This window comes from Paramormyrops kingsleyae, chromosome 15 (genome assembly GCF_048594095.1).
Source record: "Paramormyrops kingsleyae isolate MSU_618 chromosome 15, PKINGS_0.4, whole genome shotgun sequence".
NCBI classification, from domain to species: domain Eukaryota; kingdom Metazoa; phylum Chordata; class Actinopteri; order Osteoglossiformes; family Mormyridae; genus Paramormyrops; species Paramormyrops kingsleyae.
Window position 1 is genome coordinate 17400814 of NC_132811.1, and position 10288 is coordinate 17411101.

The following is a 10288-nucleotide window of genomic DNA, read 5'->3' on the forward strand; positions in this document are numbered from 1 at the left end:
TGGTGAAATGCGAATGTGCCGCAGTTGCTCCCCAACCCAAGGTTCCTGCATCTGGAGATCTGCCACCCTGCATGGCTTAGGTGCAGCCCGAATTTAACACGCCTGATACAGATAATCAGGCCCTTCACTAGCATCTCAGTCAGCTGTGTCAACATAGCTGGCTGTAATACTGAGGTGCTATAAATGGTATCCATGGAAGGTCTGGAAACAAGCAAGCTCAGGAAAAATTTATCTCAGCACTGATCACCCTGATGGATGATTTTTGTAAAGTTAATCTACCCATCTTCTAACCGCTTATTTTGGTCAGGATCGCGGGATTTTCCGTTACTATAAGCACGAAGTTCATATAAACGTTACTTTAAGAAATCAGTAGCGGTATTCAGAGTTTCAGGACTTTGGTCGGTCATTTGCTAAAAAGACAGAAAGTTGGTGTTTTCCTGAACGTTAAGCATAACTTTCTGGCAGAGCGGGCATAAGGAATTCTTCCCTCCAAGCGGCTTTTTCTGTCTACGACGTCCGTGTCCCTTCTGGCGCTGTGAGCACGTCAAACCCCTCCTGGGTGTATCCTGTCTCCTGTTTCTGCTCCCGATGGCAGCCTAACGTTTCAGACGTGCTTACAGTTTATTACGGGCATGCTGAAGTGATCTGCTACTTTTTAACAGGTCTAGTTGTATCTCATCTGCATAATCCTTTTCCAACATCCGTGTCCTAGTGGGACCACAGGAAGACACGAAAAAAGAAATAAAAACTACAATATCCTACGTAGTGCTTTTAATACACGAGGGAGCGACTCTATAGACCTCAGATCCCGACTTTAAAAATGCGGTTCGCATTGATAATGGTGATGCTTCTCCTCGCCAATTTTGCTGAGGGTAAACAGAAGGATTTTTACACTTTTAAGGTGGTGAATAGCAGAGGGAAGCTGGTGTCTTTGGAGAAATACCGGGGGTCGGTAAGTTTCTGCACTTCGGTGCCGGACAGTCATTCTGTTAAATTTCTTTGTAGCGATCGAAACCCTCAAGCCACTGCATGTTCAAAAGAAACATCTGTGCATGACAATCAAGATGATTATTTAAGCATATACATATATATTTATTTTCGGTACCGTCGAAACAAAATAACATTACAAACGTTTACGTTTCTCTGTTCTTTGTGTCCGGCATCTGTATACGTGGCAGGAGCAGCTAACGCGTAACTACATACTATTAGTATTACTGGGGAAGGTATTTTACTGTCCTGTTAACTGTTAAATAACATGTAATAAAACGGTACAGAGCAGTAACGTGTTATATATACACGTATAGAAACACACTCTGAAACTAATCTGAAAGCTGAAAGTTAACATGTTTACGGTGTGATTGGAGTTCAATATGAATGAATGAACACAGGAATACCACGTTTGTTCAAACCGAAGTCGCACGTTCGAGTTGTCAGTGTGAAAAAACAAACCGAAAAAGGCCGGGTGGGAAATGTTTTGATATGATTCAGATCATAGGATGAGCACTAAAACGACGGGATCCGTCCAATATTCCCGCAGCAGCCTGTCGAAACCCGACTGTAATGTCTTTGACTCAACACTTGAGGTCATGAGTGAATAACATTAGTTATTTAAAAAAAAACGTCGTTTTTCGTTTTGCTGGGCCTTGAAATACAAGGCCAAATGTTTGAAATAGGTTTTTTTTTCCCCCAATGAAGTCTGGTTTAATTTTTATAGTATTGCAAATGGGTCCGGCCTTTTGGGTTATTGGGGCTGGTGTGGTACTGAGGCATCACCTGCTGCATAGTGACACCTGGGTCCTAATTTGAGGCAGCCCATCCGGGTAGGCACATAGAACATGTTATCTCTCCAGCAAGATGACCATCTTCCTTTGCTGTCGGGGGAGCTTTGTAAAGTACCCAGAGGAAACCCACTCAGACAGGGAGAACATGCTGATTCCATACACAGCGACTGGGTGGGATTTTAACGCCCAAACCTGGACGGAGCCGCGGTGATTAACATCTTGCTTTTACATTATTTAGTTGACACTTAACATAAAATTGAGAGAAGAGGGTCAGTCAGTCCCTGGAGCCACTGAGGGTTAAGAGCCCAACAATTACATAAATCTGCCAAACACGGGATTTGAACCTGCAACCATCTGATCATGGGCATAGAGTCCTAATCCAAAGTACCATACATCACCTGCAAAGAAGTTGAAGCCAAACATACCTGGATTAAAAATGACTGCTTATGATGAACTTTTATAGTCCAAATGGGTTTCTTACATTACTGTGTATATCTTTCTTTTTTATCATCCAAGCTGTATTTATGAGAATTTCTATTTTTGACTGCTGGTCTTTAAGTAGAAGTGATTGAAGATTGGAGAACTAACCACATGCCAGTGAGGAAAGTTCAAGTGAAATCAAGTGAAGTCAGGTGCATTGAATGCCATGGTTACAAGTGTTGAGTGCTTTTTCATTCTTTGCAACAGCCTCAAATGAAATTTATTAAAGCTATAAGTAGTGTGAATGCTGAATTATTACAGCCTGAAAAGGAAAAAATTAAGAGACAACAGCAAATGTTTCAGTTTCACTTTGTAAAATGAACAAGCTTTTTGCAAACTCCAGCCTGGCTCTTCCCTGCTTCTCATTGATGAAGGGCTTCTTCCTTGCTTTATGGGTATACAGTCCTGCTTCTAGGAGCCTGATACAAACTGTCCTAGCAGTGCACTTCACATCTTCACTTAATATTTCCCACTTGTTTTGTCACTTGAGGTCGTCTTACGATTTATGAGACACTGCCGTATAAGTTGACGGTCATCTCTGGCGTTTGGCTGGAAGCAGCCTGTCTCTCAGTGTGGCCTTTGCCAGCAGATCCAGGGTTAAACCGGGATTTAACAATGCAGGTGTTTTTTAAAAATATAGTGTGGTCTCTCAGTTTTTTCCAGAGCTGTATTTAGCTATCTTATTCAAACGGTCCTGTTTGTGATTTCTGTAGGCTGACAAAGAAGTCATTGATGGAAGCGATTTGTAATGAACAGTAAAATATGCTTGTCTTGTGCACACCAAAAGGAAAATCTGCTGACAATGGCAGCCTTTGTGTCTGTGTTCTGCTAAGGTGCAGTTTTTATCACTTTTTCTAGTCCGATCCCGATACAGATATTATAATTATCTGTCAGTACCGATACCAATGCGATATTTTTCCCATTGTATCAACTACTAGAGATATTTGTATCAATACATTTCAATTAGCACGGTGAACATTCTGCATGCACTGTTGCAGTGGCTTTGTTTGAGTTTGCTTAGAATAGGAAAATATGTTGGTCATGTTGCTCCAAAGCTGCGCCGCTGTGCTACAGGAAGAAATCCACAGGCAGCAGGATTTACACAAGTCTGCTTCTTTGTTTTATTCATAGCAACTTTCACAAAAATGAACAGAAACATTTTCTGAAAATGCAAATTGTGCAATCGGCTCCCTAATTAAATATAATAAAGGAATCATAAAAATATCACTGTATACCCAAACTAACCATTTCTGCCAAAACGTACATAGGTCTCCAGAATAAAATATACAATGGAGCTCAGATACAACTTTTAAGTAGTAATTAACCAAACCTTAGAAAGAATACAAGTCTGAAGACATCTAGTTTGTATAAATTTTACTTTCTCCCAAAATTGTGACATTTGGAAAGATTTGTGTTTTTTAATCTTGTGTGAGTGACAGTAATTTGAATTAAATTTATTTAGCAGATGCTTTTTTCCAGAGCAACATATGATTGACAAGGCAAGGTCAGACTGTGCTGGAGATATGGGTTTAATTTAAGGGCCTCCTTCAAACACCAGGCACAGCCACCTAACCCTCTGAGCCACACAGCACCCCCGGTAATTACCCGTTACTCTCAATGTGCAGGTATCGCTGGTGGTGAACGTGGCCAGCGAGTGCGGCTACACCGAGGATCATTACACTGACCTCCAGCAGCTCCAGCGAGACTTTGGGCCCTACCACTTCAACGTGCTGGCCTTCCCCTGCAACCAGTTTGGCCAACAGGAGCAAGGCAGCGACAAGGAGATCGACAGCTTCGTGCGGCGTGTTTATGGTGTCAGTTTCCCCCTCTTCAGCAAGATCGCCGTGGTGGGAAGTGGGGCCAACAACGCTTACAAATATCTGGTTGGTAAGTGAGTCTCTCGTGCAGTAGAAATAAGCGTAGAAATATAGGCTGTTACGTACTCATGCCCTTGCTATGCCTCTGCTCTTGATACACTGATGCGAGCAGGTGTTTCTGTAGCCAAAAACTATCCCTTTGTTTGGGTTAGTGGTAGTAAATTAATGTGATTTTTAATGTCAGCTAAGTCTGTTTTTTCATGTGTGAGTTAATGTGAGATGGATTTGAATTGAACATTAATCTGACACCTTAGAGAACGAATGCCTGAAGATGCCTTTTTGTGATTCTGACTTGATGCAACGGCAGAACTAAAATCCTCTCTTGCTACTTTGACAGAGTCTTCCGGAAAGGAGCCGAATTGGAATTTCTGGAAGTACCTGATCGACGTGAATGGGAAAGTGGTAAATACGTGGGGGCCCACCACCTCTGTGAAAGAGATCCGTCCACTGATCTCAGACATGGTGCGACAGATCATCCTGAAGAAGAAAGTGGAGCTTTAGGATGCTGAAGCGGAAAGCTTGACAAGACGTCAGATGGAGGAGGAGTGACTGAAGGTCAGAACTTAAGGGCCTGGTGCTACATTCATAGAGTGTTTTCAGGAATCTCTATGAATCACACAATAGTCTACAAAAAAAGGGGCAATTAAGGCTAGTTATAATGAAGAGTAACGTTAACGACATGAGAACAACGATGAAAGTCGGCACGTCTGTCTTTGCATTCAACATGAAAACACGTTAATTTGTTTTGAGTATCCATTCATTCATCCATCCAATGTGTGCTTATCCTGTTCAGGGTCTGGGGCCTGGAAGCGTTCCATTAAACTCTATGAAATTCAATTTATACTTTTAATGCCTCATAAAAGAGTATTTTAACAAAAGGGATAGATCTGAAAGGGATCAGATAAGTTGATCTGAACAGAATTTTAAAAGCAAAATATAATGTTTTTGTTTCTACAGTACCTTCATCATTATTAGGGGCATGAAACAATATTCTTTGGTGAGCATTCACTTTTGCAGATGTCATAGAGCCATGCAGATATTATTTTGTTGATAATCATCTTTACCGACGGGTGTAATCAGGAAAACACATTCCATGCTAAATTATGGTCTTTTGGTCAGAAAATGTGCCTTAACTATTATATTACACAGAGGCACACGCTTGTGTGTCGCCCCATTGTACCTGCTGGCTAAGGGGTGGGGCCCAGTGAGGGTCACGTTCCATCCAAATGAATTTATGCATCAACACACCTTGGTGGGAAAAACTGAAAAACTTCTGATCTTCCACTGTTGTGTTTCCTGCTGTATAGCAGTCATTTACATAACCGCATAAATGTTACTGGGCTGCCATCCAAGCGCTCTGTGTCTCATTGTCATTCCTTTTAATTTTAGAAATTCTTTAATTCTTAGTTCACTCAGCAGGGCACTGGCATCTTTGGGTCGTCCATTTTAAGTGGCATCAGTTTTCTTTTGTAATTTTGTGTGTTTAGAAATAATAAAAAGAAAAACTTTTGTAAGCACAGTGCCTTAATGTTTTGTATAACCTGCCTAAAGTTTTATCTTAATGAACAGAAATTTACTCACTCAAAGTTATTTCTACAGCTGAAGGGAAACATATCATAAACATATCAGTGTCAGTTTCATGTACATACATTATACAATATAGCATCATATGAATGGGAAACGAACATTTCACATGACCTTATGTTGATCTAATGTACCGTGAACCTTGCTAATCATGTCATAACAAACATTTGCTGCCAACAACAAGTGTTGAAACATTTTAACATCCCAGTGTTGAAACATTTTCTTCTTCCTGTTAAAAACTGAGCATACCTTATGGTGAACTTACCCTTCTTTTTCTCCTTGCTGTGATTCTGTAGTGTTTGTCTGAGATAAGCCCAGCTCAAAGCATGTTTTTATGCCATTTGATTAACAAGGTAGTTTAGCCGCCGCTTGGTAACAGATTAACACCCAGGGACATCCCGAAAAGGAGAAGATGGGGAGCAGGTGACTGATTCACAGCTCTTAAGCAAAGCAGTAGTTTGGTTAACTCTGCCCAATATAATTTACTTATTTATGGTGTGTGTGCGGGGCAGTATGGTGGTTAGCTCTGTTGCCTCACACCCCTGGGACCAGGGTTTGACGCTCTGTTATGGCTCTGTGTGTGTGGAGTTTGCATGTTCTCCATCTGTCATAATGGGGTCTCCTCTGGGTTCTCTGGTTTCCCCCCACAGTCCAAAAACATGCTGAGGTTAATTGAAGTTACCAAACTGCCAGTAGGTGTGAGTGTGCCGAGTGATGGGTTGGCGCCCCCCCCCCCCCCGCCCTGGGTTGTTCCCTGCCTTGCGCCCATTGGGTCTGGACCCCCGAGACCCTGAATAGAACAAGCGGTTACAGAAAATGAATGGATGGTGCTGGGGGCTTAAGATTTGTTTTATATTAATTTATTTAGGGCCAAGTGTGAAAAAATCCCATGTGCATTTTATTATTACTGTAAACAAACATAAATATCCAATATTTAATAACGCTCTAAAGTAAACAGACCTCAGTTTGCTGAATATATTTACATACTTCCAGGTGAAAATAATGGAAAGTAGTGTGCCGGAAATCTATGAAAAAGCGTATCTAAAGGTGAGAGCGGTTCACTGTTTAGATGTGGTATGACACAGCACTTAGGATTGGCTACTGGTGTTCGCAACCCGGGGTCACCCAGCTATCCGAAGAATTATTGGCCAAATATAAACGACCCCGATTATAAGACAACCCTCCCATTTTTTGGCTACTATTTTTAGAAAAGACATTTTGGAATACCAAATCTTACTTTTACAAAGATGAATAATTCATTTTGACAAGAACATATAATAAGTTAACCAGCAACCACTGCCCGGGTCTCAGGCATACACGCTATACACACGCACTGCCCGGGTCTCAGGGATACACGCTATACACACGCACTGCCCGGGTCTCAGGGATACACGCTATACACACGCACTGCCCGGGTCTCAGGGATACACGCTATACACGCGCACTGCCCGGGTCTCAGGGATACACGCTATACACACGCACTGCCCGGGTCTCAGGGATACACGCTATACACACGCACTGCCCGGGTCTCAGGGATACACGCTATACACACGCACTGCCCGGGTCTCAGGGATACACGCTATACACACGCACTGCCCGGGTTCCCAGCTGTCACGCATCGGGCGTGAAACGCTTTTTGACTCACACGCTTTTTGACTTACGCAAGGCAAATCTATATTATGGTAAGTCAAAACACTCGTTACAAAATACTGTATTTGGCGTTATCTATTTCGTTTTTTGTCTAGACCCCGAATATAAGACGACACCAGTTTTTCAGATGTATTTTGAGGGAAAAAAATGTCTTATATTTGGGTCGACACGGTACATTTATATAGTGCTTTTCAAAACACCCAACAGGCTTTACAGAACTGATGGGGAAGCACTTCAACCATCACCGCTGTGTAACACCCACCGGGACCATGCGATGGCAGCCATTGTGCACCGGTACGCTCACCACACAGTAGCTAAGGTGGTGAAGGGGCAGGAGAGATAAATATAGGGGATGGTTAGAGCCCATATTTGATAGGGCTGCAGTGGGTAATGTTAGCCAGGACATCAGGATACCAGCCCTACTCTTTCAAAAGATGCCCAGGGACTTTGGTTTTACGTCTCATCTGAAGGACAGTGCCATTTTTACAGTACAGTATCCCCATCAGTGCACTCGGGCTTTGGGATCCACACAGACCATAAGATGGTCTAACCTGTTAGCCACAGTGTCCCCGTCACTGGAGGATCGGGATCCAAACAGACCACTGGATGGGCTTCCCTGTCACTGAACTGGGGCATTGGAATCCACACAGACCACTGGATGGGCTTCCCTGTCACTGAACTGGGGCATTGGGATCCACACAGACCACTGGATGGGCTTCCCTGTCACTGCACTGGGGCATTGGGATCCACACAGACCACAGGATGGGCTTCTCTGTCACTGCACTAGGGCACTATGATCCACACAGACCACAGGATGGGCTTCCCTGTTATTGCACTGGAGCACTGGGGTCCACACAGACCACAGGATGGGCTTCGCTGTGATTGCACTGGAGCACTGGGGTCCACACAGACCACAGGATGGGCTTCTCTGTGATTGCACTGGAGCACTGGGGTCCACACAGACCACAAGATGGGCTTCCCTGCTGGCCACACCAACACCACTCCCAGCAGCAGCCCAGCTTTCCTAGTTGGTCTCCCATCTAAGTACTGGCCAGGCCCAAACTAGCTAGCTTCAGATGGATTACCTGGTTTGAGGCGTTGCGGCTGCTGAAAATGAACTGAAATGTTCTGGAATTCCACCTGATGTGTAAGTTCCCCAAATAATATATTGAATTACTGATGAATAATTGAATTGATAATCTGAACAATAATAGGTTTTAAAAGGATAGTCAACCACAGAGATAGCAAGTCTAATTTGTATCAAAAGTTTAACATTCAATGCAGGGAATTTGAGCATTTTAATTTTTGAAAAACACATGAGTGTATTAAAAATATTTCAGATAAGGAATATTATGTATTTAATATTCATATATTTCTAAATACACATATATTCTACATATACACACTTGAATCCACACACCAAAATAAAGACATTATATGGTATTTTACCGGATATCATACTGTTGCTTTGCTTATGATAATATCTTTCATATTATGGGCTGCTCTGGCATTAGCTGCTATTAAAATAGCACTTGACATTATTAAATTGAATATCTTCACCCAGGATTTTATTTCAGCACAATGTCATTTTCTATTCCTCAAAATCCTTTCCCTTCCCTTTTTGATTTTAATCTGATTTCCCACCCACAGGTGACACCTTCCTTCATCGATGTCCTGTGGAAACTGGATTACGGTGCTACGGATCTCAAGTGATTTATCTCAGTAGGTCAGTCACGCACCGATCTAGAATGTTCTTATCACCTTCGTCTGCTATTAATGAAATGGTGGAGAAAAGAATGTGAAGGAAATCATAACAAAATTACTGGCTTAGCTGGTGTCTGGCATATAATACTGTGGTGGGGACAAAATAGTCTGAAAAAGTAGCTCTTCTTTCAGTAATGCTAGTAATTTCAGACAGAAGAATTTTAATAAGCAGAAAAACTTTAAATTAATTTGGGTCATACTGCAATTTCTCGGTTGAGGATCTATGCAGGTCTGTAGAGCTGAAAATTGATAGAATATTTTCTTCGTAGCACAAGATGAATTAATAAATTCGAAAACGAAAGGATTTTCACGTGTTCATTTTATATATAATATTCTGAAAAACATCCTGAGATTTAAAAAGTCTCACAGAATTGCAGGATGCTGGAAAATAACCCTCGAGACTAAGTGCAATCCAAAGTCCCAAATCACGAAATGGGAAAAGCTCGCTGCATTAAAAGCGGCCAGAGGGTACTTCAGGATGACAAACAGACCCGCGAGTGATGCACTCGCTGACGTTTGCTGCACCGGAGATCACGCAGGAGAAGGTACATACATGTAGGACACTGACATCACCAATGAAGCTGTGTCACTGAAGAATCATTTATGGAATATTTATGTATTTATATAATGACTTGCAGCATCATATCTCTGGCACAGTACTGCATAAGCGACTGGAAGATGGATAGATAAAAACAGACAGGAAAGATGTCAAAAAGAAATGTGTGCTGTGTCTTTAAGCAGAATAAACAAGACTTCATCACCTGGATTTTTTAAATGGGACAAAAGGCACCAAACTTCCAACCATTTATCCTGCTCAGGATGGGGGGGTGGGGGGTGAACAGTTAGTGTTTAAATCATCCTATACTTATTCAACAAACTACCGTAAAAAACTTCAAATTCTACAATATTTGTTGTAGATGTATTTATTTCAAGTTTATTATGTGCTGTATCTGTCTATTTCATTCAAAGTTGTCACTCTCAGAAGAATCAAGTCATCAGGAAATGACTTTGGACCGCATTGGCAACAGGACACTATCGAGCCATTCACGCAGCACCTAATAATCCATTCACCCAGCACTGCTTTACGAGAAAGGGCCGCCTAATAATCCATTCACCCAGCACTGCTTATCGAGAAAGGGCTGCATAATAATC

At 42.0% G+C, this 10288-nt stretch overlaps 1 protein-coding gene across 1 annotated transcript; it reads left to right on the forward strand.

Annotated features, from left to right (window-relative positions):
- Positions 1-156: 156 nt before the first annotated feature.
- On the forward strand, positions 157-5655 carry gpx7 (glutathione peroxidase 7). Its single transcript, XM_023794431.2, has 3 exons — positions 157-952; positions 3887-4148; positions 4476-5655. The coding sequence occupies exons 1-3, from the start codon at positions 821-823 to the stop codon at positions 4637-4639; spliced, it is 558 nt and encodes a 185-aa protein (XP_023650199.1). The 5' UTR covers positions 157-820; the 3' UTR covers positions 4640-5655.
- The last annotated feature ends 4633 nt before the right edge of the window (positions 5656-10288 follow it).